This window comes from Ochotona princeps, chromosome 9, assembly GCF_030435755.1.
Source record: "Ochotona princeps isolate mOchPri1 chromosome 9, mOchPri1.hap1, whole genome shotgun sequence".
Lineage (NCBI taxonomy): Eukaryota > Metazoa > Chordata > Mammalia > Lagomorpha > Ochotonidae > Ochotona > Ochotona princeps.
The window spans coordinates 33,380,793-33,407,849 of NC_080840.1; the positions used below are offsets into that span (position 1 = coordinate 33,380,793).

Below are 27,057 nucleotides of genomic sequence, written 5' to 3' on the forward strand. Positions count from 1 at the left end.
CCATTACCTTTGCCACTGGTGTTCTCCATTGTATACAGGTAATCCATGTAAAAAGCACCAAATCTTTGCATTCCAGCTATCTCTGTGTATGTCTCCTGCGAATGAAGCAATGTAAACACAACACACAGTTTAAAAGAAATTGAGTTTAAAAACTAATAGATCAGATAAACATCCTCAGGTGTAATGTGTATCCACTCAAAGAATTGCCAAAACATCAAAACAGAGTTATGTAAGAATGCAGTCCTAAGAAAAGTGATGTTCCTCCAATTACAGAACACATACATGGATATCCAGATTATACTAGCCATTTTGGCTACTTTGACAATAACATCTAGTTAATGCCCTTAATGATTAGAAAGTAAACTCCTGACCTTGACCACTATCACAGTGGTAACAATGTATACTCTAACAAAGTCTAATAATGTGTACTCTAGTGACAGTCCTTAAACATTTCAAGAAACTTACATGGAGCAATTCAAACAGTAAGGTAAACTAAAATACGGTACATAAATGCTGAATCATGCAGTTCAGTATTAAATCAACTGTGAAAGTAAATCTGAATGAAACAATTATTTATTCTATCGTATTCATCTTTAGGTACTTTTGGAACACTTACATTTACTCCATGCACATATCAATATTCCTTAATGACATCACTATAAACATACATGAAAAATTCATACAATAAAAAGTAAACCTAGTAAAAGACGAGATTCCTCATTTCTTTCCCCTAACCTGAAAATTCAAACATACTAAAAAAAATAAAACCACAAAAAATTCTAAATGTTTCCTTTATTCAACGTGTGTGTAGGACACAGAGAAATTAGACCAAAAAAAGTACTAAAAACCTCAGTGTACTTTACAAACCTTTCTAGACACAGAAGCTAGGACAAAATACTTTAAATGTATCAGTGTAATTAGTTTTTATAAGCTGCTAAATAGCATCAATATGTCAATCACAAAATTTCACACAATGTATCCAACCAAATACCCTACAATTAGTATATAACATGTTTCTGACCTTGTGATGAGCTGCATCCAAGATAAATTCTGCACGAGTACCATTATTTTCTGGGCTTCGGTAATCAAATAATGAATTTGTAAGGTATGTCATACCTTTTGTACTCAAATTTTCACCACAAATTAAAAAGCAGGCATCCTAAAAATAAATGCAAACTTATGAAGGCAAAAATCAGCATACTGTAAAAGAAAACAAGCTTATGGTTATGTAACACCCATTCAGTAGTCAATAGAAATGAGAAAAATCTTCAAGCTCCATAAAATTATGAGGAATGTAATCTCCAATTTTATCACTGAACAAACCAAAAAAGTACTTCAAGTAATTGTTATGAATAAAAAAGAATAAATATTTATGTATTTGAAGATATCTGAAACTTCTGACCAGGTGTTAAATGCTACTAACTTTCTAAATTCCTCCAAGTTCTATTATTTCTTCCAGGGGAAAACAGTAAATCTCCTGAGTCAGAGGTACATACCATCTAGCAAGCTTTAAAGACTGAATACTTCAATAAGCACTTCAAAAGAAAAGAAACGGACTTACAGTTTCACTTCTATTCACATTCTCTTCAAAATCTTTAACACCCATAATTCCTTTAAGGCACATGGCTCTGCAACCTATAAATCCAATCTGACAGTCAAAGAAAGGTTCTCCCATCATAAGTGCCTAAAAGAGGAAATGAAATATTTAGAACCAAGAACTTGAATTTAACAAAAATGCTATGGAGGACTGGCATTATAGCACAACATGTTAATCTGGCAATGCCAGATTCCCATAAAGGAGTGACAATTCAGCTCCCAGTAGCTTCAACTGCAAGCCAGCTCCTTGTTAACGTGACCAGAAACAGAGAGAAAGATGACCCAAACCCTTGCGTCCTTGCCACCATGTGAAAGACGCAGATCAAGTTCTTGGCTCCTGTCAGCCCAGCTCAACCCCAGCAGCTGAAGCCATTTGGAGCTGGAACTGGCAACGGACGATCCCTTTCTCTGAAGTCTCCACCCTCTGTCACTCTACCTTTCAAATAAATTAATATTGTATATGTTGGAGCCGGCACTATGACAAATAAGGTAAAGCTGCTGCCTGCAGTACAGGCCTCCCACATGGGCACTGGTTAAAGTCCCAGCTGCTCCACTTCAGACCCAGCTCCCTGTAATGATCAGACATTTGAGTTCTATCACCCAAAGGGGAGACCTGGATCAAGCTCCTGGCCCGTGGCTTCAGACTGCCCCACCTCTGGCCACTGCAGCCATTTGCTGAGTAGACCGGAAGATGAAAGAACTCTCTCCATCATTCTCTGTGACTCTGCCTTTCAAATAAATTTATAAATGTATTTCTTTTAATTTTTAACTCCCATCAGAAACCAGGATGGCATTCCTGTTTCAATGTAGTCTCAATATGGCTGCAATAACCATTTGAGCAGTGCACCTGCAGGTGACACTAGATTTCAATCTCCCTCTCCTCCTCCCGCACTCTCCTTTCCTAACCCATTTCTGCCACTCTCCCTTTCAAATAATGAAGTTCTAAAAAGGGGTGGAGGAAATCTTTATCTCTGTGTCCTTATATCTTGGTCCTCAATGACTGACATTACATGACAAGTCTACATCTACACAGCCAAACATACAGATGGTAAATGAAAAATTTAAAAAGTTACTGTTCATACAACAGTAAAATCTTTCTTAAAAGGACAATTCACAGAACCACCTAAAGAGTGCATAAACCGGGACAGAGAGACCTGGGAGGGAAAAAGTGGGTTCCCCCTTCTTGGGTCACTAGTCCCGTGGGAGGGCATGAAAACTAGGACGGGGGCTGGGATGGCTAGATAGAGAGGCACTCAACAACACCCGTGAGGGCTGGATGGTTGAGTTGGTTAGATAGAACTAAGCTTTAATACCCATTGACAAGTGCCAGAGCCAAATGGGATGGGGGACAGACTGGTCTTGTGCTACACATACTGGCAAACCAGGGTAGGGGGCGGGCCTGGTGGGGGTTATTGTGAGTCGCCCCGACTAGGCTGCAGCTCCCACTGGTTTGTGTGAGGGCCGAGTACGTGCAGGGCAGAACCAGACTGGACTGCAGCACCCATTGGTTCCAGTGCAACTCGGGACTGAAAACAGAACCAACCCAGCAATTGCAACCACCAGCTGATCGGGGTGATGGACTGTGCCGGGCCCTGTGCTTGCTAGAACATACAAGAAACTAATCTGGGAATACCTCAAAGTATCTTTGGAAATCTCCCCAATCAAACCGCTGGACTCAGAACTCTAATCAAGAAAAGACAGAAGACAGAGCAGATCAATCATTCATCTCAGCTACATGTTGGCAGCGAAAAATGGGGCAAACGGAGACTTTATGATGGACCATATCAATCAGTGGACGACCTCATTGAGCGAAACTGGCAGCGATTCATAACTGGAGAACTATTAACACCACTCAAGCACATATCTCAGAGCATGCCCCACATCCGGGACTCGGGGTGGGCGGGAAACCGGGTGGGGCTTCTCCCTCAATATCCTCCTTTACCTCAGATACAAGATGGAAACAATATGGACATAATAGTATTGCCCACTTCCCTATCCCCCTGAACCCTTTTTTTTTCTTTCTTTTTCTTTCTTTAACTGTAATTAACTATTTAAAGATTGTCAACAACAACACAATAAAATAATTATAAAAAAAAAAAAAAATATGCCCAGAACCAAAAGATATGTGTGTGTGTGTGTGTGTGTGTGTGTGTGTGTGTGTGTAGTTTTAAGGAGTTTTGTTTCCATTCTCTCATCTCATTTTAAGCAAAATATTATTTGGTTAGGCCTGTTTCCTGCACCCTGACTTCTTAACTCTTTGATTGATCTGTTTCGTTCCACTATTCCTTTTGCAATCTTTCTTGTCAATTTAACTAAGATTACTTAGTGATAACTGTGATGTGATTGATTTCTCATTTGTGGACTGTGCTAGTTTTTTTCTGCAAAGCTGGTATTTAATGCATCAGTTAGTCATTATTACTATCTGTTACTTTGAAAATAAAAATCCATGCTTTACTCCAAAAAAAAAAAAAAAAGGACAATTCATAGAATATGCTGACTATAAACAGAAGAAATCTAGAGCTATAAATTTAGGTATTTTAGCTATGCTAGAATAAAAGCCTGAGTTACTAAACATTTAGAACCACTCAAAGATTTTTTTTAAAAATATACTCAATGCTGAAACGTTACCTCAACCGTAGTTCCTTCTTGCTCCCAACACAAGACTTCCTTAGATTTTACTTTCTGGGGGCTGTAATAACTACTCTCAGCTTGCATTTCAGTGAGCTACGAAACATAAGAATAATAAGTCAGTCAAAATTAGCATTAAACGGCAAAAAACCGTCATGATTGTGATGAACTGAGGAAAACAAGGCCAATTTTCAGATTCAGGAAATTTAATTATTAAGCAGGAAAACAGGTGCAACAAAAACAGCTGTAACAGATTATCCATGGTATAAAGGTTGAATATGCTAGTGTAAACGTATTTAAATGCTATTTTTTTCTAACTCTTCCTTCATAATGTTGCTTTAAAAAGTGAAAGTTAGACAAAATGGTCATAAAATAATTCATATTTTCATAAAACAGTTCATTTATTCTGCCAAAAATCTACATTTATAACCTAAAGTTGTTCTCTATTCATTATATCCAATCTGCTTAAGTTTCAATAAGCTATCAAACAGAATTAACAAATGTTTCTAGTTCTTATGAAAGAGATACGATCAAGGGTGTAAAGTATAAACATGTTAAAGATTCAACGTAAGCCTAGTCAATCATGCCACAAACACTAAGTCCATGCAAGATAACAAAATACTGACCAAAAAATGGTGCTCCCAAACACTACTTTTAAAAGTATTTTTCTAACTGCTCTGTTATACTAGTTTGGATTATTGTACAGAAAGAAAGGAGACAATAACATGCAATTAAATTCTGGGATTTTATACTAATGTGTCAATACTGGCCTCTTCATTTTGACAGAAGTATTAGGAGAGTGTAACAATAGTGAAACCTGTTTGTGAAAGAGGTATGGAGTATTCCTCAGATTAAATGCAAAGTCAAACATCATACTTTTTCAAAACCAGTATTAAGCTTAGATCAAACAAGTTATGAACTGAACAGCTATCATCTAAAGCATAATAACCTCTTTATGCTGAGAGTCAACTTCTTTATATTAATCAACTAATTGTAAGCTCATTTCTTACATTAGAAAATACTCATCTTTCATTACATAAGCTCTTGTGTTTTCGAATGTTTCTAGTACAGCTATATATAATATTGCTGTTTTAATGTACAATTCCACAATCTACAATTTAACTAAAACTGAATTTTTTAAACTTGATCACCCTTCAGCTGTCTGCCATTATTGCAGAGAAAAGCAATTAATTGATTAAAAGAACTCAAACATTACAAGAACAATTTTAAACATTATTAGAAAAATGCTACATTTAATTTGGCATGATTTTTGTTGGACTGATATCAACTGTTCAAAATGCTAATGTAGAAACATGATCTTTCTGACTAAAATATGAACCACAAATTAATTCCATACATTACTCAAATCTAAACAATGAATTCTATTTTCCTCCTAAGTATCAACGTATTTTCTGTACAGAAATCTTTGAGAAAAATTATTCAAAATGTTAAAGACACATTAATGACAAGTACTACCTAAATATCTGTAAAAGTTTACATGAAAATAACTATCCTGACTCAGCTGAATGCAATTCTCATCAATTGCATTATCAAAAAGGTATCAGAATAATTTTTTTAGATTTATTCATTTTTTTATTACAGCCAGATATACACAGAGGAGGAGAGACAGAGAGGAGGATCTTCCGTCCGATGATTCACTCCCCAAGTGAGCCGCAATGGGCCGATGCGCGCCAATCCAAAGCCGGGAACCTGGAACCTGGAACCTCTTCCGGGTCTCCCACGCGGGTGCAGTGTCCCAATGCATTGGGCCGTCCTCTACTGCTTTCCCAGGCCACAAGCAGGGAGCTGGATGGGAAGTGGAGCTGCCAGGATTAGAACCGGCGCCCATATGGGATCCCGGGGCTTTCAAGGAGAGGACTTTAGCCGCTAGGCCACGCCGCGGGGCCCCAGAATAATTTCTAATTTCAAGTTGAGCAGGCAAAAATTACACTTAGCACTGAATCAGAAAAGGTTCACTATACAAAGAACCCAACACTAAACAATTGTCTTATTCTGATTAAATTGATAAAACATTTAACAATAGTAGCCTTCTATATCTTTAAATGCTTTAATTTTATAAACCTGTGTTTAATTAAAAACAACTTTGAATTCAATTACTTCAAGTAAAGGATTCAAATAAAACAAATGGTGCTAAAGCAAAGCTTGAACATGAATTTTTATCATTGTTGTCCTAACTTAATAACCACCAAAAAAAACCTTAAACCAATTAATGTTCTAACAAACTTTTATTCAATTTTTTTTCTTTGGTTATATGACAAAATAATAAATAATTTTTAACCAGAAAATTCTTAAAGGATATTTATTTTAAAACATTTTAACCTGCCACCTGTTGGTAATTATAAATTATATCCCTTTACAACCAATTGATGTAAATTTGTTTCGGGCACTTATCAAACAACACAAGGTAAATTAAAAGCACTTATAAGAGCATAAATTTGATTTTTTTAATGTTACCTCTCCAAAATCTAACGAATTATCTGGAATAAAACTTTTAATAACATTTTAGTTCCTTACTTCCCAAAAATAAGTGATAGAAAAATAAACCAAAAGGACAAAATTGCAGAGGAAATAAAATCTTAAATGACTCCTCAAAGTTTGGAAAATACAAGCCGATGAAGAGATGGATTGCTGCATAGATAACAAACAGAAGGGTATATGAATGTATGTCGGAATATGTATCAGAAAATGTACAAATGCTCAAGACACAAGCAACTTTGTGTTTTGGGGAAAGGCGGATTAAGAGAGTGATTTCTCCTTCCACTTGCTGACTCCCCCAAATGCTAGTTAGGGCCAGAACTGGAAAGCCAGAAGCTAGGAACACAAACCAGTTTTCGCACATGTGTGGCAGGAATCCAGCTACCTGAGCCATCCCTGGCCCTCCCACTATGTCATTAGGTGTAGAAGCCAGGAACTGAACTCTGCGGTGACATGGGAAACAGGCATCTTAAGTGCTAGGCTAAATGACTGCTGCAACAAACATTTGTTATCTGACCACCTAATGACTTCTGGTGTACTATCAAAACAGAATATCCATAATTTTCCTAGCAAATTATTAAAATACTCATCTCCTTCCAACTAAGTATTTATGTGAGACCAGAAATAACTTGCTATGATCAACCACATTTCCAGACTACATGCAGAAACAGATGAAGACACAGCTGTCTCCTACTAAGCCACACATTACAAACAAAAATACAATCCCCATAAGCCAACATTTACAGATTGAGCAGCAGAAAATCAGCGAACACTATAAAAAAGCATTAGATGTGAAGTATTTAAAGGAAAGTACTCACTCAAGTACCAAATATCTATCTAGATAAATTCAAAGAGATCTTCAGAGTTAATGGAAAATGCATATTACAAAATATGTCACAGGCATGGATTTTAATTTCAAATGAAAATAAACTTACACACTTTGTCCTCATGAACTCAAGTAACTTTATATATCACTTTTCAAAACAGCAAAAATACAGAACAGACTGCACACCCCGCCACCTCTCATTCTTAGTCACAAATCCTCCCACTTCTCTTGTGAACATTTAGATCTTGGATTATGTACCACATCACAACTGTAATAACTCTAGGTAATTTAATTATTCTCAGAGGATCATTCCAAAAGCCTGATTTCTCAGTTTCTTAACCTCTGAAATGATTTTGTCCTCTACTTACCTTCACCATTTACCTTTGAGTAAGTACAGAAAATGGCTAGAAAAAAAATGGTGGCCCTTCGAATTCATGGCTGCTTTTGTCTAACAGATCCCTAGTGACAAGGTGATCATACACAGTATTTTCTCAGATTTTTTATGCCACTGCAACAGCCTTTACACAGTATTTTCTGAGACAGTTTACTGCTCACTCTCCCCCACGACTCTTGCATCTGATGTCAACTCTTCACTTCCCTCCCTCAAGCTGATTGATTTAAGTGAGCTCCTCAAAGATGCAAAGCATCTGAAGACAACTTCCAGAATCCTGTAGCACCTCACCTACGTAGTCTTCCCAGCATCCTTTCATTTCTGCAGATATCTTCCCTATCTGACTTTCAAAACTTGTCTAAAATCCAATCACCCATTATCACCTCCACCTGCTACCACTCTCCCTAGTCCAAGACAATCTCTCTTGCCTGAATATTATAATCCTATTTAACCGTTTTATTTCTGCTTTTCTCTACATTCTTGAAACAATAATCAGAGATCCATTTAAAAAATAGATTTAGAAATCTTCTACTGAAAGTTATCCAAAAATTCTCTTAGTTTGAAAGAAAGAGAAGACCTGCAGTTTTTTGGTTTATTTTTTTTTTTTAACTAATTGTTTTTTGTTACAATTTAGTTGGCACCAGGCTCTCCCCTCCCATAAGTTTCCTCCCTTCCTCTCTATTCTCCCCTCCAGGTTCACAATGTGCATCTTTTGTGAATTTTCCCAAGTTCATCATGCTGCCGCTGGAGTGTCTCCCAACCATGTAGGAGACTGTCAGTCATTTCGTTGTGGGTTCATTCTTGTATCCTGGTGCCCTAATGTAAAGACCCTCGGTTTGACAACTTGTGAACTGCCCCAGAATCCAAAATCTCTTTGATCTGCTTGCATGCTATTTTTTTTAAAAGATTTATTCATGTTTTATTACAGCCAGATATACACAGAGGAGGAGAGACAGAGCAGAAGATCTTCCATCCGATGATTCACTCCCCAAGTGAGCCGCAATGGGCCGATGCGCGCCAATCCAAAGCCAAGAACCAGGAACCTCTTCCAGGTCTCCCATGCAGGTGCAGGGTCCCAAAGCTCTGGGCTGTCCTCTACTGCTTTCCCAGGTCACAAGCAGGGAGCTGGATGGGAAGTGGAGCTGCCAGGATTAGAACCGGCGCCCATATGGGATCCCGGGGCTTTCAAGGAGAGGACTTAAGCCGCTAGGCCACGCCGCCCGGCCCTGCTTGCATGCTATTTTCACACAGGCTCATTGGCACCAATGGCCTCCTTGTTGAAGACTGGAGTTTTGGGGTCCTTACATTTATATTCCTGGAATGCAAACTCACATGTGTCTGCTTTGCTTGCATACTCCCTTCACCATAAGGTCCTTCTCTGATCATATATTTTAAACTGCATAACTGTTTTCCCTTTACAAAGTGAAAACACTCCCTGTTCCTCTTCCTTCTTTCATTTTTTCCTATATAGTCATTAGCATCAAAGAACATACATCTTAATTACTTGTTTACAATAACAATTTAAGTTCTAAGACGCAAGAGTTTACATTTGTTCATTGGGGTATCTCTAGAGACAAAATAATGCCAGTATTGTGTCACAACACATAAGGACATCACCTGCTACACCAGAATCACATATGAAAACCAGCTAGCGCTCCAGGTGTTCCATTTCTGATCCAGCTTCTTGCTAAAGGCCTGAGAAAAAGAAGATGGCTACAATGCCTGGACACCTATCACCCACACTGGAGACCAAGATGAAGTTGGCCCAACAGTGGCCAGTGCAGGCATCTCCGGAGTGAACCAGAGAATGGAAGCATGTGCTCTCACACTTGCTCTTTAAAAATAAACAGATCTTTTTAAACTAATATCTACTAAATAAAGATATTGTTGAAGAATACTCTACTGATGCTAAGGTTATTTTAAAAAGCCAGGGAGGGGCCAGAACTGTAGCACATCAGGTTAGCCTACCGTATATTTTACCTGGCATCCTACTCATCACTGGTTCAAGTCCCAGCTCTCTATTAATGCAGATGATGGTCCAAGTACTTCTCTCCTGATGCCCAGATAGAAGAGAATGGAATTCCTGGCCCCTGATTTCTTGCTGGCCTAGCCCTGACTGCTGCAGTATTCAGGGAGTAAGTCACCAGACAGCAGAAACACTCATCTCTCCCTCCCTTGCCTCATCCTTCTTTTCTCTGTCAATCTTTCAAATAAGCAAATAAATCTTTAAAGACTGAAAGGCCAGTGAACAAATAGCCCAGAGTTCATACCATGTTAACTTAAACACAAGGAGAAGACAAACTTAACAGGAATGTAAGGCATATTAAAAGTACCAGCAATTTTACATTTAAGTAAAAGGGTGTTCACTTGGTTTTTTGTTTTGGATTTACTGATTTCTTTCAAAGTCAGAGTTAAAGAGGAAGACAGAAACAGATAAAAAGACTTCCAACCACTTATTCACTTCCCAAATGAGTATAACAGCCAGGACTGGGCCAGGCCAAAGCCAGAACTTTTGGAACATCTTCTAGGACTCCCACGTGGGTCAGGAATCAAGGTATTTGGACCATCTTCTGTTGCTCTGCTGAGGACATTAGCAGAGACCTGGATCTGAGGCGGAGCAACTAGGACCCAAAACCTGCTCATAGAGAATACTGACACTGCATGTAGCAACTTAATCCATGGCACCATAATGCTGGTCTGTTGTATTAGTCTTCTACATTGCGGACATGACTGTCATAATATTCTTTTGAATATATGTTTACATTTTTAGTAGAAGTGGCAAAAAATATGTTAATTACTGCTAAAACAGATTTAGAAGAGGATCTAAGAAATGGAACTTGCACTGTCTTAAAGCATGAGACAGGTGAGGAAACAAAGAAGTTATACATTAACAAGTCTTCAAAGAAATTTTGCTCTAAAGGAGAATAGAGAAATGAAATACTATGAGTTCAGACATTTTTTAATGTGCTTTTCTTTAATATACAAGAAAAAGCACTAGGTAATGACTGTATACAAACTGAATGACGTGGCAAGGACGATAAAAAGGATGTATGAAATTGATAAAGGACACTGGTGAGAGAAGGTGTTTAATGGTTACGATGTCAGATCTCCTATGTTGGTGCCTGGGAGCACCACACAGCTCTGGCTCCCGATTCCAGCTTCCAAACACAGACCACGGGAAGCAGCAGGTGGGTTCTGGCCAAAAACATCGAAAACTTGAACCGTGCCCCTCTCTCCAAGCTTCAGCCCTGGCCACTGCAAACATTTAAGGATTCTACTGAGTGTAAAACTTTAGTTAAGCTGGATTCTAAAAGTAATCAAAACTTAAGGATTAAAACAGGCAGAGATACAGACTACAACAGAAGAAAAAAAAAACATACCTTAAAAGTCACAGTTGCCTTTGTGCAGTAAAATCCTATAGAAACAATAGGATCCTTCAAAGTCTGTGCTTTTTGTTGATGCATGGTAGATGCAAGATCATTCCCAAAGTAGTCCTCCTCACTGTCATCATAACTCACAATTGCAGGCACAAATGACCAGGCCCATGATACCCATCCCTGTGGCTGTTCATCTTCTTGCTGTGAATACAACTCTTGGCCTTTGTACTGAGCAGGATACTGGAGATCTATTCTCGTCTCATCATCAGCATCTATCAATCAAAATCAAGTCACTTAAAGTTAAGAGGATTGAACTAGAGGAAAAAACAAAAATATAAATCCTTTCAAATGTTTTACTACAACTTCATAAGGCATTAACAAATCATACAGTAGCTAATATTTAAAATCAGTAAGTTGCCATTCTCCTCAAATTTCTTTATGGTACAGTGTGTAACTCTCCTTTCATAGATTAGAATTCGTGTTATATGAAAAGTAATCAACTACATATAACTTTAAAAGTATTTAACAAGTACAAAGAATAAGTAAAATAATTTTTTAACATTTCACTCATTGTTTTGTTAAACAAAAAAAAATCCTACCTCTCAAAAATAAGACTTTGTGGAAGAACTTTCATTGGAAATATAACAGCAGAAAGATAAAAGAAAAGCTTAAGACTTCCTAGAACACCCACTGATACAGAAAATGACAAGTGCAACTGAGGCAAAAATGAAACCTCGCCCAAAACAAAAACTATCCCAAAGAATGACATTATATGCTGCAATGAAATGATTTTATTAAACTGTTCATTTGAAAGACACACAAACACAGAGTTCCTATCTGCTGGTTTACCCTCCAAATAACTACAATGCCTAGGACTTGCAAACCAACGGGGCCAGGAACTCAATCCAGGTCTCCCACCCTGAGTAGGAAGCCAAGTGCTTGAGCCCTCTCCACTACCTGCCAGTGCGTGATTCAGCAGGAACCTGCTATTAAACATTCTTACAGAATGCAGGCATCTTAAGCACTATGCTAAACACCTGTTCCTGAAATGGCTCATACACGTAGTTAAAAAATAGTAACACTCATGACTCTTCCTTGCTATTATGTAGGACATATTACTATCTTCCCTAATCTACAGATGAAAAAAACTTACATTTGGTTATGAATTGGCAGATCAGGTTAATAGATTTCAACCACTCCAATTTATTCAAACATTGTACAGACAAATCCTATCAAAGTGCCTTAATATTATTTTAACAATACACACGAGTAATTATGAAAGGTAGAAAGAAAAACTATTCTGCAATAAATTTATGATATGCAATCTCCACAGATTCAAGCACAACTACTTTGAATTAACTGATCTAAAAGTACACAACCCTTTAAGTCCTCAAATTACGTTCTTTTAGACTTTCTGGCTTAAGAAAAAATTCTTCCATTTCATAACCAAGTGGGAATGCTTCATTTTTTTTTTAAATAACAACATATAGGGCCTGGAGCAGTAGCCTAGCAGCTAAAGTCCTCGCCTTGCATGCACCAGAATCCCATATGGGCACCAGTTCTAATCCCAGCAGCCCGATTTCCCCATCCAGCTCCCTGCTTGTAACCTGCAAAAGCAGTTGAACAGCCCAAAGGCTTGAGACCCTGTACCAACATGGGAGACCAATCTCCACCAAGTTTCTGGCTCCTGGATCGGCGCAGTTTTGGCCATTGCAGCCACTAGGGGAGTGAATCAATGAGCAGAAGAGCTTCTTTTGTCTCTTTCTCTGTATATCTGACTTTCCAATAAATATAAAAAATAAGTATTTTTAACATATATAAACTATACATATTTTGGTGGAAAATACAGGTTTATTACATTCTTGTATTGTGTAACATCTAATCATGGTAAATTTACTTATCTTTCAAAGATTTAACATTTTTCAATAGTGAAAGCTATCTAAAATTCCATCATCTAGGGTTTTTTAATAGAGAATTATAGTACATTATCTGTGGTCACCAACAGAACATTAGAGCCCTCAAAAGTAATAGCTATAACCTGGTACCCATCCAACCAATCTTTCTGTATTCTCCCTCCCCCTTTCTTTCCTAGTCGCTGGTAACCACCCTAATAGTTTTCACTTGTATATGATGGGGTCATGTGATGTTTGTCTTTCTGTGCTTGGTTTATTTCACTGCTCAAACTATGTTGTTGAGAATGACAAGATTTCATCCTTTTTGATGACTAAGTAAAATCCCACTGTGTATGTGTACCACATTTTTTACTCGTCGGTGGATGAACACTTAGGTTTATTTCCACGTCTTGGCTACTAAGCACAGTGCTGATACGAACAAGGGAGAGGAGATATTTCATTGCAAGAATTCATTCCCCTTCAATGTAACCAAGGACTGGACTGCTATTTTCCACAATGGCCATCCCACAATGGTATTGCTTCCAATAGTTTGCAGAAATTCTATATAAATTTCTTAAACTATATGACAGGAAATAAGAACATCCTACACTTAGACACTGTGCCATTTACCTCTCTTCATCTTTATAAGGCTCTATTCAGATCCTCCTCTAATCATAATCATGTAAGTTTCTACTGGAGAAATAAATTAAACCTGCCAAAAACAATGCCTTATAAAAATAGTGAATTAGGGCATGGAAAAGGAAAACATCTTCCTGCTATTGTTACACTTCTCTAAAATACTGTTTCTTTAGAATGATGTCCCATCTGAGACCCTTGGATGAAATTCAGGAATTCCATGACTCTCAACAGGAAAAAAAAACACATATTAAGTGTTTAACTAAAGTGGATTATTCTTTAAAACTTCATGAATGTAGATATCAAACCATAGTTGCATTAGCAGTATCTGCAATTCCAACATCTTCAGAAATCATGGATACATTGATTATCATGACATTACCTCAAATATCATTCCCCTCATTACTACTCTGAAAGCTTGCTATAGTTCCTGATATAACTTATTTTCTAACATGCTAACACAGACATACAAATATTAATGTAGTACCATATTCTGAATATTTGGTAACTACATATCAATATAATTAGCTTATTTTTAATCCAATATAGTTACTTTTAGGATTTAAAACAGTCAGAGAAGCTATATACAGCCAGGAGGAAGCAACAGAGATAAATTTTTGTGGCACGTAAAGGAAACAAAGAATGAAAAAAATGAAATAAAGGTTAGTAGAACCCAGTATATTAGGCAATGAAGGACAGTAACTTCTGAGAGAACCCAAGAGAAATAACCTGATACAGTTCCAGTTTATTGCCTGCAATGAGGTTTTAAGCCACACCAAGAAAATGGAAATCTAAGCAGAACTCAACATCCTTTCTTAGTTGAGACAAGATGAGAGAGTGTGACTTCCAGGGACACTAACATGGCTACTATTTTCAAGGCAGAGTACTAAACAAGTAAGCTGTTCATAGACCCCCCGAGACACACAGAGGATACTCCTCCAAGTGGATATTAGTCAGCAAATATAGAAAAGAAACTACAAGTCATGAAAACAGGAGACTCGCAAGAGGGCCGACATAGGAGGATGGATGTGAGGGAGATCACAGCGAGAGAGGGACAGAACGCGACAGAAGCCTAAGTGGAGCAGCACAGAGCTGCAGGGAGAGGAGCGTGAAGAAGTCATGAAAACAATCAACTGAAAGGAGCAGAAATGCAACAGCCATGGCTTATACAGGATTGGGAATACTTATTGTTCCCACTAGCAAAAAAAGGAAAACATAGTCGAATTCACAGGAAATTAGGCAGAGTGCCTGGAAGAGAACTGCAACAGTACTGAGACAAGACAGCACTTAGAGAAGGTGCCTCTGATTCCACCCAACAAAAACAAAAAGACTTAAATGAATTAATTTCTTTCCAAGTAGTTTCAATGCACTTTTACTACATAAAAATATCCAGCATTCAACAAGATAAAATTTAAATTGACAGTTAAAAATTATCAGGCATATAGAGAACTACAAAAATGCAATTCATCATTAAGGAAAAAGTCAATAACAGATCTGAAAAACAACAAAAATCGTAAAAAGCAGTAGTAAACAAACACATGAAAACAATTACAATTTAAAATACAGGTTCAAGAACCCATGAGTGAAGGAGAGATATGAATTACATAATAAAAGACCTAAACTAAACTTAAAGAGACAAAAAATTTTCAGTATCACAATGTCAGAGACGCAATAGGCTCTAGCTGTAACAACAGATTGGACACATCAGTGAACTTACACAGAAATAAAAAAATAGCCAAAAATGAAACAAAAGAAAAACAGAGCATCAGAGCTCTGCTGAACTTCAAACAGCTTAATATACACAAAATGGGAGTCTTCAAAGAAGGCAAGGCAGAACCTGAAAAAAGATATTTTTAAATACATAATCAAGGATATTTTTACTGTACAGAAAAAAAGGCATTCTAACATGCAGACAAATCAAAGTAGTGTCAAAGAATCAAAATATTGTCATCCCACCTATTTATAACCCTGTGTACAGCAAAGTAAATGTGTTTTTTAAAGTCTCCCAGTGGTAAAACACTTGGTAAGAACAGCAATTCTAAATGAAGTTTCTGCTGTACTTACCCACAATGCTTCCTAATTTCTCTTTATTGTGACAAGTAGGATCTTCTGTTTCTCCGTCTTTAATGTTGCCTATTTCTCCATAGTAAAGAGCAATCCCAAGCTGTATTATACGGATAAACATAGGAAGCTGTTGATCTGTAATAGAAAGTTTCAAACTCTCCACTAAGGTATGAATCTGTATTGTAAAACACAAAGACAAACAAAATGCATTTAAAGAAATATCTCTAAAGATAACTAAAGAAATTTTAATTCTTAAAATACAATATAAAACAAAAAAATCATATATAAAACATGTTCAGTATTTAAGCCAAAATAATATTGACTCTAAAGTTTTAGTGGTTACATATATTTTTCTGAAATTATCAATAGTCTTGGATACAAAATTAAGTCAAAAATGTAGATATGTCTACAAAATAAAATCTACTTACGGTAGATTTCCAGATAACAACTACAGCAATAAAATTATAAAACCAAATATCAACTCCATAACATTAACAATGTAATAGTACTTCCCCCCCAAAAAACAGAAAGATCTGACAAAACAAGAATAATAAAAAGCAGATGATGTCATTTTAGTAAAACTTTAATCACTCTTTCGAGTCTTATTAACCAAAAGGAATACAAACACATCCTAAAACCATATGTTAAGTGGAGAAAAGACTAACATTACAATTATGTAAGTATAGAAATAATAAAATTTTTATTGTCAAATATGAAAAACCCAGTAAAATATACAGGTAAGCAAGTTCTTTGGAAAAAATTAAACAGAATAAATGTGATATAAAGCTTATAACATGAATCAATTAGAAGAATGAAATAAGATTAATATCAAATAAGATATAAAGCAATCAAAGCTCTCCTTAAAGAAATAGACATCAATGGAATATAAACACAATTTCAGCGTAATGGTTTCCGGCTGCTATATAAACATGGAATAAAACCAATTAAGCCATAAAGTCAAGCCTCTTAGAAAGTTTATTTTGACTAACTGGTATTTGAGTGTCTACAAAACATGAAAAAGAAGTAATGGTAATCATACTTTTAGGGCTCAAAGCATAAAAAATGTATTTGCAAACGGATAGTCATAAAAGCAGGGTGGGGCATAAAAAACTATTTCAACTATGAACACAAGTTTCCTAAAACATACTTAAAAATCACATAATGAATAAAACACTAAGAGGTATGAAAATGGAGTGGGGGTGAAGTAGCACAGAAGGAATATCAGCCTGGCTAAGCTGGTCTTACATACGATTTCTCTAAGTCGTTTAAATACCATATTACACCAAAACCATGAATGATAAGCAAAACCAATTACAGAGAATATACCTTAATATGTATGTACATACTGAAATGCATTTAAAAACTATGAAAAAAGTAATCCTCAACAGAAGAAAATACACAACGAATTTCAACGGTTAATTCAAACAAGTCAATGACCATACACTCAAAACTCTAAATTCATAAATGTACATCACTGAATTATATATTTTATTCAGAAACTGGTGACTTAAAAAAATAATCACATATAAGGAAAGCAAGCAGACTCAATGCTCAGGGGTACATATTCTGACTAACCTTGTCTGGAAACAGGTTTGCAGTACAAATCCCAAGTGTTAAAAATTTAACCCCAACAAAAGATTTTTACAATAATACAAATATTTACTAATGAATTAATCAGAACTGTGACCTATGATTCATGCATAGATTTTAATTCCTATAAAAAATACAAATTTTCAAAATAGAATATTAACTGATGTATCCATATATGCTATATCTCAAAAATGTCATAATATCTAGAACATATTTGTTTCACATGAAAGATATAAAGCCCCAAGAAGCCTACCCAAAATATAAATGAGTAAAAAGCCACTGGAAAAAACAGGTGAGAAGTTTAAAACCAAATGAAGGCATGTGAAACATTTTGGGGTACCCTATGTCTTTCAAGTGATGCATGAGGCTGACTACACCTGGCTCAGTACACCAATCTTAGGACCACAAGATGCAAGAATAATGGTTCTAACCCAAGTCTCAAATATTCTATCAAACACTCAAAAACTGGTATAAGCTGAGCAAAATATAATGCTAACCCATGTGCTGATTACCAAAGTCAAAAACCACTTGTCAACAAGCTTATTTTTATAATAAAATGTCACAGTTGATCAATTTTAATGACAGACTTAAAACACTAAAATACGACTGAGTACTACCCATTCCTACCAAAAAAAGGCAGATTTTATGTATAAATATAAATTTCAGTATGGCTACACGAAAGAATATACATTTTATTAAAGCAATGCACAAAAGGAACCAATTTTTACAGTCACAAGCTGAGTTGCCATTATAACAGTGTTTAGAAATTAACCCTAGCCCATTCATCCTAGAACTTTAGTCAGAAACACATAATCCAATAAAATTCATTCTACATTAAAATTAATAAGATCAAAAGTCAATCTACAAATTCTTCTAAGAGAAACTGCTAGGTAATACCCATAAAAATGGCTAACAAAAGATGAAATGATTTATACTTAGTTACTAACTTAAAGCATTGAAAATGAAATCCACTAAACTTGTTAACTTTTGCATGTACCAGGAAGAGATGTTTGGCCCAGCAGCTGAGACTCCTACATTCTACTGCCAAGTGCCTGTCTACTTGGACAAACACTAAACACTAGACAAATTTTAAAAGGAAATTGTAGTTACAGAATTGAAAAATTGTCCGCAAAATACCTCTACTAGAACATATTACACAAAAAGTGATAAATATAAATAAATAATATAAATATAAATAAATAATCAAAACTGCAGAAATTGCAAAGTTAGCTTTTCTTTGCTTTTTTTTTCCCTACTCAAATGTTTATTTACCTGACACACAGTGATATAAACAGAATTCCCATCTCGTGATTTACTCCCCAAATGCTTATAGCACAAATCATAGGCTCCAGCAGAAACTGGGGGATGGGAACTCAATCCAGGTTTCTCTCACTGGAGCCAATTGCGACAACAGTTAGTGTGGTCTCCCAGAGTTCACACTGGCAGGAAGCAATAAGCAAAGCGAGGAGCTGAACCAGGTACTCGCCTGAGGAAGGCAGGAATCCTAACCAGTAGGCCAAAACATGCCCCTATCTTGTTTTTTTTCAGTAATAATTAGCAAAACAGACATTTACTATAAAAAAAGAGACCTACTTTAATAACAGACGGCATCTTGGAATTCAGATTATCATATGTAAAATGCAGACGAGTCCTGAAGGAACATTTGTACAATAAAGGATCCTGGTAAAATTCTATTTTACCACTGGCATTTCGTTTATCAAGACAAACAGTACAATCAGAAAAATTGATAATCTTTCTCAACACCAGATCATTTGCTAAAAAGAGAAAAAAATATATAAGTGAGGTAAAACTAACCTGAAAAGGCAACAATTAGTATAAATGATAAAAACAGTTACACTTGTGAGACTTATGGAACATGTAAAACAAGATATTCTGCCAAAAGAACTTGTCCTCTAAAAATCATTGAAATCTTTTAACAACCTTATAGAATAAACACAATCATCTCCATTTTGCATTTGAAGAACCAAATATAGGGCTAAGCAGATGTCCTCAGTATGTGTAACAACAAATTTGAGCCAAAATTTATGACAAAATTTGCAAGTTATTTTGTACAATGATTACACTGAAATGAACTTTTCGACAATTCACTTTAGCCTAAGCAACTCATTACTACTGTAAATCTTTTTTCTTTTAAGATTTATTTATTTTTATTACAAAGTCAGATATACAGAGAGGAGGAGAAACAGAGAGGAAGATCTTCCGTCCGATGATTCACTCCCCAAGTGAGCCGCAACAGGCCAGTGCGCGCGCCGATCCGAACCTGGGAACCAGGAACCTCTTCCAGGTCTCCCATGCGGGTGCAGGGTCCCAATGCATTGGGCCGTCCTCAACTGCTTTCCCAGGTCACAAGCAGGGAGCTGGATGGGAAGTGGAGCTGCAGGGATTAGAACCGGCGCCCATGTGGGATCCCGGGGCCTTCAAGGTGAGGACTTTAGCCGCTAGACCACGCCACCGGGCCCACTACTGTAAATCTATACTGTCCACTATGGTGGCTATTTAGAACTACATTTAAATGAAACTCACTATGGTTGTTATTTAAAACATTTAGACTACATAAAACTTCAGGTGCAGTTGCACTGTCGCATTAGCAGCTCCATGCAGCTAATGGGCTACAGTACATATATCCATCAGTAAAGAAAAAAAATTTTTTCCACCACAGTAGCCTAGTGGCTAACGTCCTGGCCTTGCAAGCACCAGGATGCCATATGGGCACTAATTTGTATCCCTGCTTGTGGCCTGGGAAAGCAGTAGAGGAAGGCACAAAGCCTTGAGATCCTGCACTCCCATGGCAGACCCAGAAGAAACTCCTGAACCCTAGCTTCAGATCAGCTCAGCTCTAGATGTTGTGGCCACTTGGGGAGTGAACCAGCAAATGCAATTCTTCTGTCTCTCCTTCTCTATAAATCTGACTTTCCAATTAAAAACAAAAACCAATAAAACTCCTCACTTAAAAAAATAATTTACACTATGTCAATCAGTGGATTCTCCAACAACCGCACCTGCTTCGAGTGGTGAGACTGGCAGCAATTCAGAACTGGTGAACTATCAAAACCACTTGAGCAAGACCCTCGGAGCATGCCCCACATCTGGGACCTGGGGTGGGTGCGAGACTGGGTGGGGCTTCTCCCTTAAAAATCTCCTTTTACATCAGATATATTAAGGAAACAAAAAAAAATAATTTAGGAAAATAAAGAAATTGCTTGGGAAAAATATGGGAGCGTAGTGTGTTAAGCCACTGCCTGAAGCCATCAGCATCTCATATGGGCACCAGTTCTAGTCCCAACTACTCCACTTTCAATCCGGCTCCCTGGTAATGCATCTAACAAAGCAGCAGAAAACTCAAGTGCATGGGTCCCTGTCACCCACATTGGAGACCCAGATGGAGTTTCAGGCTCCTGGCTTCAGCATGACTTCAGCCTGGCCCAGCCATGGCCATTGTAGTCATTTGGGGAGTGAACAATGGATACAAATCCTCTGTCTCCTCTCTGCCATTCCACCCCTGCTCTCTATAACTCTGACTTTCAAATAAATAATATTTCCAAAAAATTACCAGAAACCCTTTCAAACAGGGGTTTGAAAGATAAAAGACAAAACAATTAGTAGTAAAGCATTAAATCAGAAAACAGGACTTCAACCAAGTGAGTAGTTTTATTCCTCATCGATAGGTTTACAATGATTTTGTTAGCAGCTCTCCATATGCTATGCCGTGGGAATCTTCAAAGCAATCTGACTGGGTAGGTGAGTGACACAGGAGTTAAAACAGTGCTTAAGACACCTGTAGCCACTAGCCTGGGAGACCTGGATAAAGCTCCCACCTCCTGGCTTTGTCCTGGCCCAACCCGAGCCATTGCAGCCATCTGGGGAGTGAACTAGAGATGGAAGTCCTCTCTCTATGTAAGTCTGTCTTTCAAATAAATAAATCTTTTTGAAAAAAATCAAAACCCACAATATATTACCACTATTTTAAAAGAGACTATTCAAAAACAAGTATGAGGTTTCTTAGCCTAAAAGTCCATTAACTTTCTGTACTGTTCGTTAAAGTTTGCATATGGGGCCCGGCGGCGTGGCCTAGCGGCTAAAGTCCTCGCCTTGAACGCATCGGGATCCCACATGGGCGCCGGTTCTAATCCCGGCAGCTCCACTTCCCATCCAGCTCCCTGCTTGTGACCTGGGAAAGCAGTTGAGGACGGCCCAATGCATTGGGACCCTGCACCCGCATGGGAGACCTGGAAGAGGTTCCTGGTTCCCGGGTTCGGATCGGCGCGCGCACTGGCCCGTTGCGGCTCACTTGGGGAGTGAATCATCGGATGGAAGATCTTCCTCTCTGTCTCTCCTCCTCTCTGTATATCTGGCTGTAATAAAATGAATAAATCTTAAAAAAAAAAAAAAGTTTGCATATGAACATTTCCCCCCTAGGCTGGAAGCATAAAGCTTTCCTTAGATTTATCAAAGAGCCACGTGGACCAAAAACAAAAGACGTTAAAAATCAAGATAGTTTGAATTATGAAAAGATGCAACTGTGAACATTTACTCACCAGAAATATCCATGAATGCACGATCCCATAATTCACTTACTGTATAGCAGTCTGCAGAAGTGATATTGACTGAAAGAACAATATCATCTTCAACATATTTGAGTATGAGATTGTTTATAACAATGTTTACATTATTTACAACTCGTCTAATCAGACTCTGCACATAACCTACAAAAAACGGAAATGATTCAATTTATCATAAGTCCATCAACAAATACTTTAAATGTTATTGAATTTAATGTATGTGAAAGGTAGGCATTCTATAGCTTGTGCTGCAAAATAAAGTTCATATAGATTCAGAAGTTTGCCAAAATGAGACAGCTAATTAGCAGCAAGTACAACCCAACAAACACTATTACCAAGTTCTGTAATGAACCGTATGTTATAACAGAATCTTTTTAGTAATAAAACATTAAAACCATTCAATGATTACTCTATAATTTGGTTTCTGCTTACTTCAAAAGAAACAAGGTTACTATATAGTAATTATATAACACATAAGAAATGTTTCTTTTAGCTTTTCAAATCAACTACCATCATCTCCTAATTTTAGTCAAATACATGTATTATATATGTAATCAAAAGCTAGCCCTAGAACAAGAAAGACAGGAGAAACAATGGATTTATGTTCCTTTACTAATGTATTACTAAAATGAGGAGAAATATGAAGTAGAAAATACAAAGTTAAAGAAAGCTTAGAGGACATCTGCAATGAAGACAAACAATAAATACATGAAAGATTGAGTAACAGAATAACAACGGTGTAATAAACTAACCTAAAACAACAAAAGTAGTGAATGAATATCCTTTTTAATAGTTTAGAAAGTTCAAAAAAAATTTTTAATTACATTGCATTATGTGACAGTTTCATAGGCTCTGGGATCCCCCACCCCTCGCCGTGCCCTTGCATGCTACTGTGGAGTACTCCACAGCCTCTATCGTAGAGGTAAGTGTGAGACATAAGCAGCATTTTAAAAAGATGAATACTTTAACTAAGCGTAATGGTTTCCAATGGTATCCATTCATCACAAAAGGCAGGATTTCATTCTTTTTACTGCTGAGTAGTATTCCATCATATATGCATTTCATGATTTTCTTCATCCAATCACCATTTATCGACAAATCCCCAAAAGACAAATGTTTTTCATATTTGTCCAATTAATATACAGACTACTAAACATGTAATGTATATTGGTAAAACTGACATTTTGAGATCTGAGTACTATTTACAAGCCCTGTTCCATACTCTTTCAGGAGCAGCATTTTGTCTTCTATTTTTTTTTCAAACATTTATTTTTTAAGATTTATCCATGTTTTATTGTAAAGTCATATACAGAAAGGAGGAGAGATGGAAAGATCTTCCGTCTGCTGATTTACTCCCCAAGTGGTCGCAATGGCCGGAGCTGACCCAACCTGAAGCCAGGAGCCCAGAGCCTTCCCTGGTTCTCCCACACTGGTACAGGGTGCTAAAGTCCCTGGCCATCCTCAACTGCTTTCCCAGGCCACAAGCAGGGAGCTGGATGGGAAGCAGGGCAGTCAGGATTAGAACCAGTACCTCAATGGGATCCTCGCAGGTGCAAGGGGAGGACTTTAGCCACTAGACTACTGTGCCGGGTCCAAAGATTTATTTATTTTTATTCAAAAGACAAACTTATAGAGAGGAGACAAAGATCTTCCATCCACTGGATCACACTACAAACGGCCACAACGGTCGGAGTGGGGCGAAGCCGTTCTGGAGCCAGGAGCTTCACACAGGTCTCCCACACTGGTGCAGGGTCCCAAGTGTTTGGGCCATCCTCTACTGCCCTTCCAGGCCACAAGCAGGGAATCTGATGGGAAGGGGAGCAGCTGGAACACAAACCAGTGCCCATATGGAATTCAGGTGCTTGCAAGACAAAGGATTAGCCAATCAAACCACTGTGCTGGGTTCAAGCAGTGATTTTTATACTGATTTCATGTAGAAATCTTTAGTTAGTGGAAAGTCATTGTAAAAAAAATAAAAGGGAGGGAGGGAGGGAGAAAGAAGGGTGAAAAGGAGAGAGGGTAAGGTAAGAAGTATCACTATGCTCTTTAAACCCTACATATGAATTACATGAAATCTGTTCCTTTCAAACAAAAAGTAAAGAGACAAAGATAACTGAACTTTTGTGTAAAAAGAAATCAGCCTCTGTAGGCAGCTGACATGGCTAACACCTACTCTGAAGACTGCTATGACAAAGCTTGTTAACTTATTCAAGTATAACACATAAAAACTAGTTCCTAGGCCCAACATGATAGCCTAGCAGCTAAAGTCCTCGCCTTGCATGTGCTGGAATCCGTTATGGGCATCAGTTCTAATCCTGGAAACCCCACTTCCCATCCAGCTCCCTGCGTTTAGCCTAAGAAAATAGTTGAGGATGGCCCAAAGCCTTGGGACTCTGCACCCATGTGGGAGACCTGGAAGAAGCTCCTGGCTCCTGGCCTCGGATTGGCACAGCTCTGGCCGTTGAAACCGCTTGGGGAGTGAATAATTGGACGAAAGATTTTCGTCCCTGTTCTCTCCTCTGTCTCCATATCTGATTTTAAGAAAAACTAAAAAAAAAATTTTTTTTAAGTTCCTTCACTCAATCCCAATAGATGAAACTAGGAAAAACATGTAATAGAATTTTAAGTTCAAGTTTCAGAGTACCAGTTATCATATGCAATAAACACACACACAATTTTCAGTAGATACTAAGATAGTCTTCAAGAAATCAGACTCTGAAAAAAACTTCAAATTTATCAACTATAATGTACGTTACTTATTAGTACTCCTGGTCAACATAGATGTAAAAAGTAAAAAATAAATGTTTCTAAGAAGTATGCATGATTAATATTTGCTTTCCTATTTGGGGAAATTCTGTCAGTAATATGAACTGTTACATAGTTTGTATGAGTTTCCTAAGCTTTAATTAACGTCAAAACAAAGGACACCACTGAAGAAAACGCCCAAGGCAAAGCATTCTATATATGCTAATGGGTTTCTCACCATTTTTTAGCATTTCCAACCAATTTTATGCTATAAAACTGATGATTTGGAAAAAAAAAAAAAAAAGGAGGGGGACACACCAAAGGAAAAGAATCAAGTATCTAAAAAGAACTGCTTTTATAGAACAATATTTAACCTTATTAAAAGTGCAATAATGCCAAAGTGAAAAGGAGCTGCCCATGAGGTAAAATATACATTACTGCCCTTCATAATAACACAGGTCCTGGTAAGCTACAGGATGATATGAAGCAAACAGAAAAGCTACCTCTCCATATACAGAGACTCCTGGGAGTACACTTGTTCAAATCCCAGCAATCCATGTCTACTCTCCTGGCATCAGAAAACAAAATCACCCTAGGGTAAGAATCTATCAGACATGCTGTTAGATGGTCCTAAAATACTGTTACTAGCCAGCCTATCTAATTTCTTAGTAGCGGCTTCTCTCTCACCCACAAACCCCATACAACCTAACACTACCTATACCACCCCCAAAAATAAAAGATGGAAACACACAGTGGATCTTCATCTTTTCATCCTAGTTTTTTAAAAGGCTAAGAATAAGCAAGCTTTATTAGCATAGATTCAGATAGATCCAATAAAGCATAAATTAAAAAGCAGTCATCAGATTTTGGTAACTAAGCATTATTTTAGGGCAATTACTCTAGGAGCTAAGGGAAACAGCTATGAGTTAAAGATACTATCAGTTTTAAACATGGTCATGAAAGTTCCAGAAAACTAAATAAGGAGAAGAAAGTAATCTTAAGTTTGGTAAGGATGACACAAAATCATTTCAAAGATAATTTTGTAGAAAATCCAAAAGAAACAATTAAAAACTGATCAGCAGACAAAATACAAAAATCATTTTCCTACACAGAAAAATGATGGAAATAAAGATGGTAATCCCAATCAGAAGTAATAGACAGTATGTTCTAGATTGCAAGAATACAAATTTTATATTTAAAATAGTATTATACCAAAATGTGCTTGGAAGAAAATATTGCCACAAATTTTTCAGACTAATTTGGCCATTTATGCCAAAAACATTAAAATTATAAATATTTATTCTGTAGATTCATAAGTTTTTTCTTATAGGAAAATGAACCCAGTTGCATGCAAAGATTTGCCTACCTTACGTTTGCTAAGCATCTTAGACAAATGAGAATGGCAAATAATCTCAACAGTTATCAAAAATGGGCTTCTCAGATATATAGAACAGTGATACAATGCATTATAAGCCAATGATTAAAATACTGTAAGAAATATTAATGGCCTGGAAACATGTTGCTGGAATAACATTAAATAGAAAACAAAATCACAAAAGAAAATGTGCATGTGTGTGTTCAGAAAGAAAAAAAACCTCCACATGCTTGAACATGTCTAGGCAATAGGATGGCTGCACTGTCTGACATTGTCTGTACCAGCAATGTTAAGACACACTTAAATAACAGACTGACAGTCTCATGACTGCTTCTGAAGGACTGTACAATTATAATACCATGGGGAATATCAGTCAGGGGATGGGACTTAGGGGAGGGGTAGGGAAATCCCAGACCCTACAGAATTGTAGCATAAAATTCAAAATTAGAATAACAATAAAATGAAGAGGAAAAAAAAAAAAAAACACTTCAGCTACTAGACCAGAAAATCTAGGACAGCTTCTTACTATGAATGTTATAGTCAGTGACCACAAATCTGGTTATCTAAGCCTGAGGAAAAAATGTCCGATTTTGTACAGAGGAATAAATAAGTAAATGCCTATTATGAACTAGATATATTTGATCAGGGATAAGCAAAATAATCCCTGTGCCATCTACGTTTATAAAATTTTAATTGGAACACAGCCATATTCCTTACATGAACAAACGTCTATGGCTGGTTTCTCATTATAAAAATAATTTAATAAAAAATAAAACCCATCTATTTGTTGCCTACAGAAGACATATTTCACCAAAGATCAGTGGAAACTATATCTCCCAGATACTTTTATTTTCAGCTTCA

At 37.0% G+C, this 27,057-nt stretch overlaps 1 protein-coding gene across 6 annotated transcripts in view; it reads right to left on the reverse strand.

Moving 5' to 3' along the window:
- Nucleotides 1–27,057, reverse strand: part of VPS13B (vacuolar protein sorting 13 homolog B) — a 657,044-nt gene that overhangs the window by 575,623 nt on the left and 54,364 nt on the right. For all 6 annotated transcript variants that reach the window (XR_009246065.1, XM_058668587.1, XM_058668588.1 and 3 more), the window contains exons 5-12: nucleotides 22,053–22,220; nucleotides 19,090–19,271; nucleotides 15,907–16,081; nucleotides 11,318–11,586; nucleotides 4,225–4,320; nucleotides 1,562–1,684; nucleotides 1,022–1,159; nucleotides 8–95 (exon numbers count right to left, since the gene is read on the reverse strand). Coding sequence is in view for 5 of the 6 variants with exons in the window: in XM_058668587.1 (XP_058524570.1) it covers nucleotides 8–95; nucleotides 1,022–1,159; nucleotides 1,562–1,684; nucleotides 4,225–4,320; nucleotides 11,318–11,586; nucleotides 15,907–16,081; nucleotides 19,090–19,271; nucleotides 22,053–22,220 (1,239 nt within the window). In the remaining variant the exon portion in view is untranslated. The remainder of the gene's footprint in view (nucleotides 1–7; nucleotides 96–1,021; nucleotides 1,160–1,561; nucleotides 1,685–4,224; nucleotides 4,321–11,317; nucleotides 11,587–15,906; nucleotides 16,082–19,089; nucleotides 19,272–22,052; nucleotides 22,221–27,057) is intronic.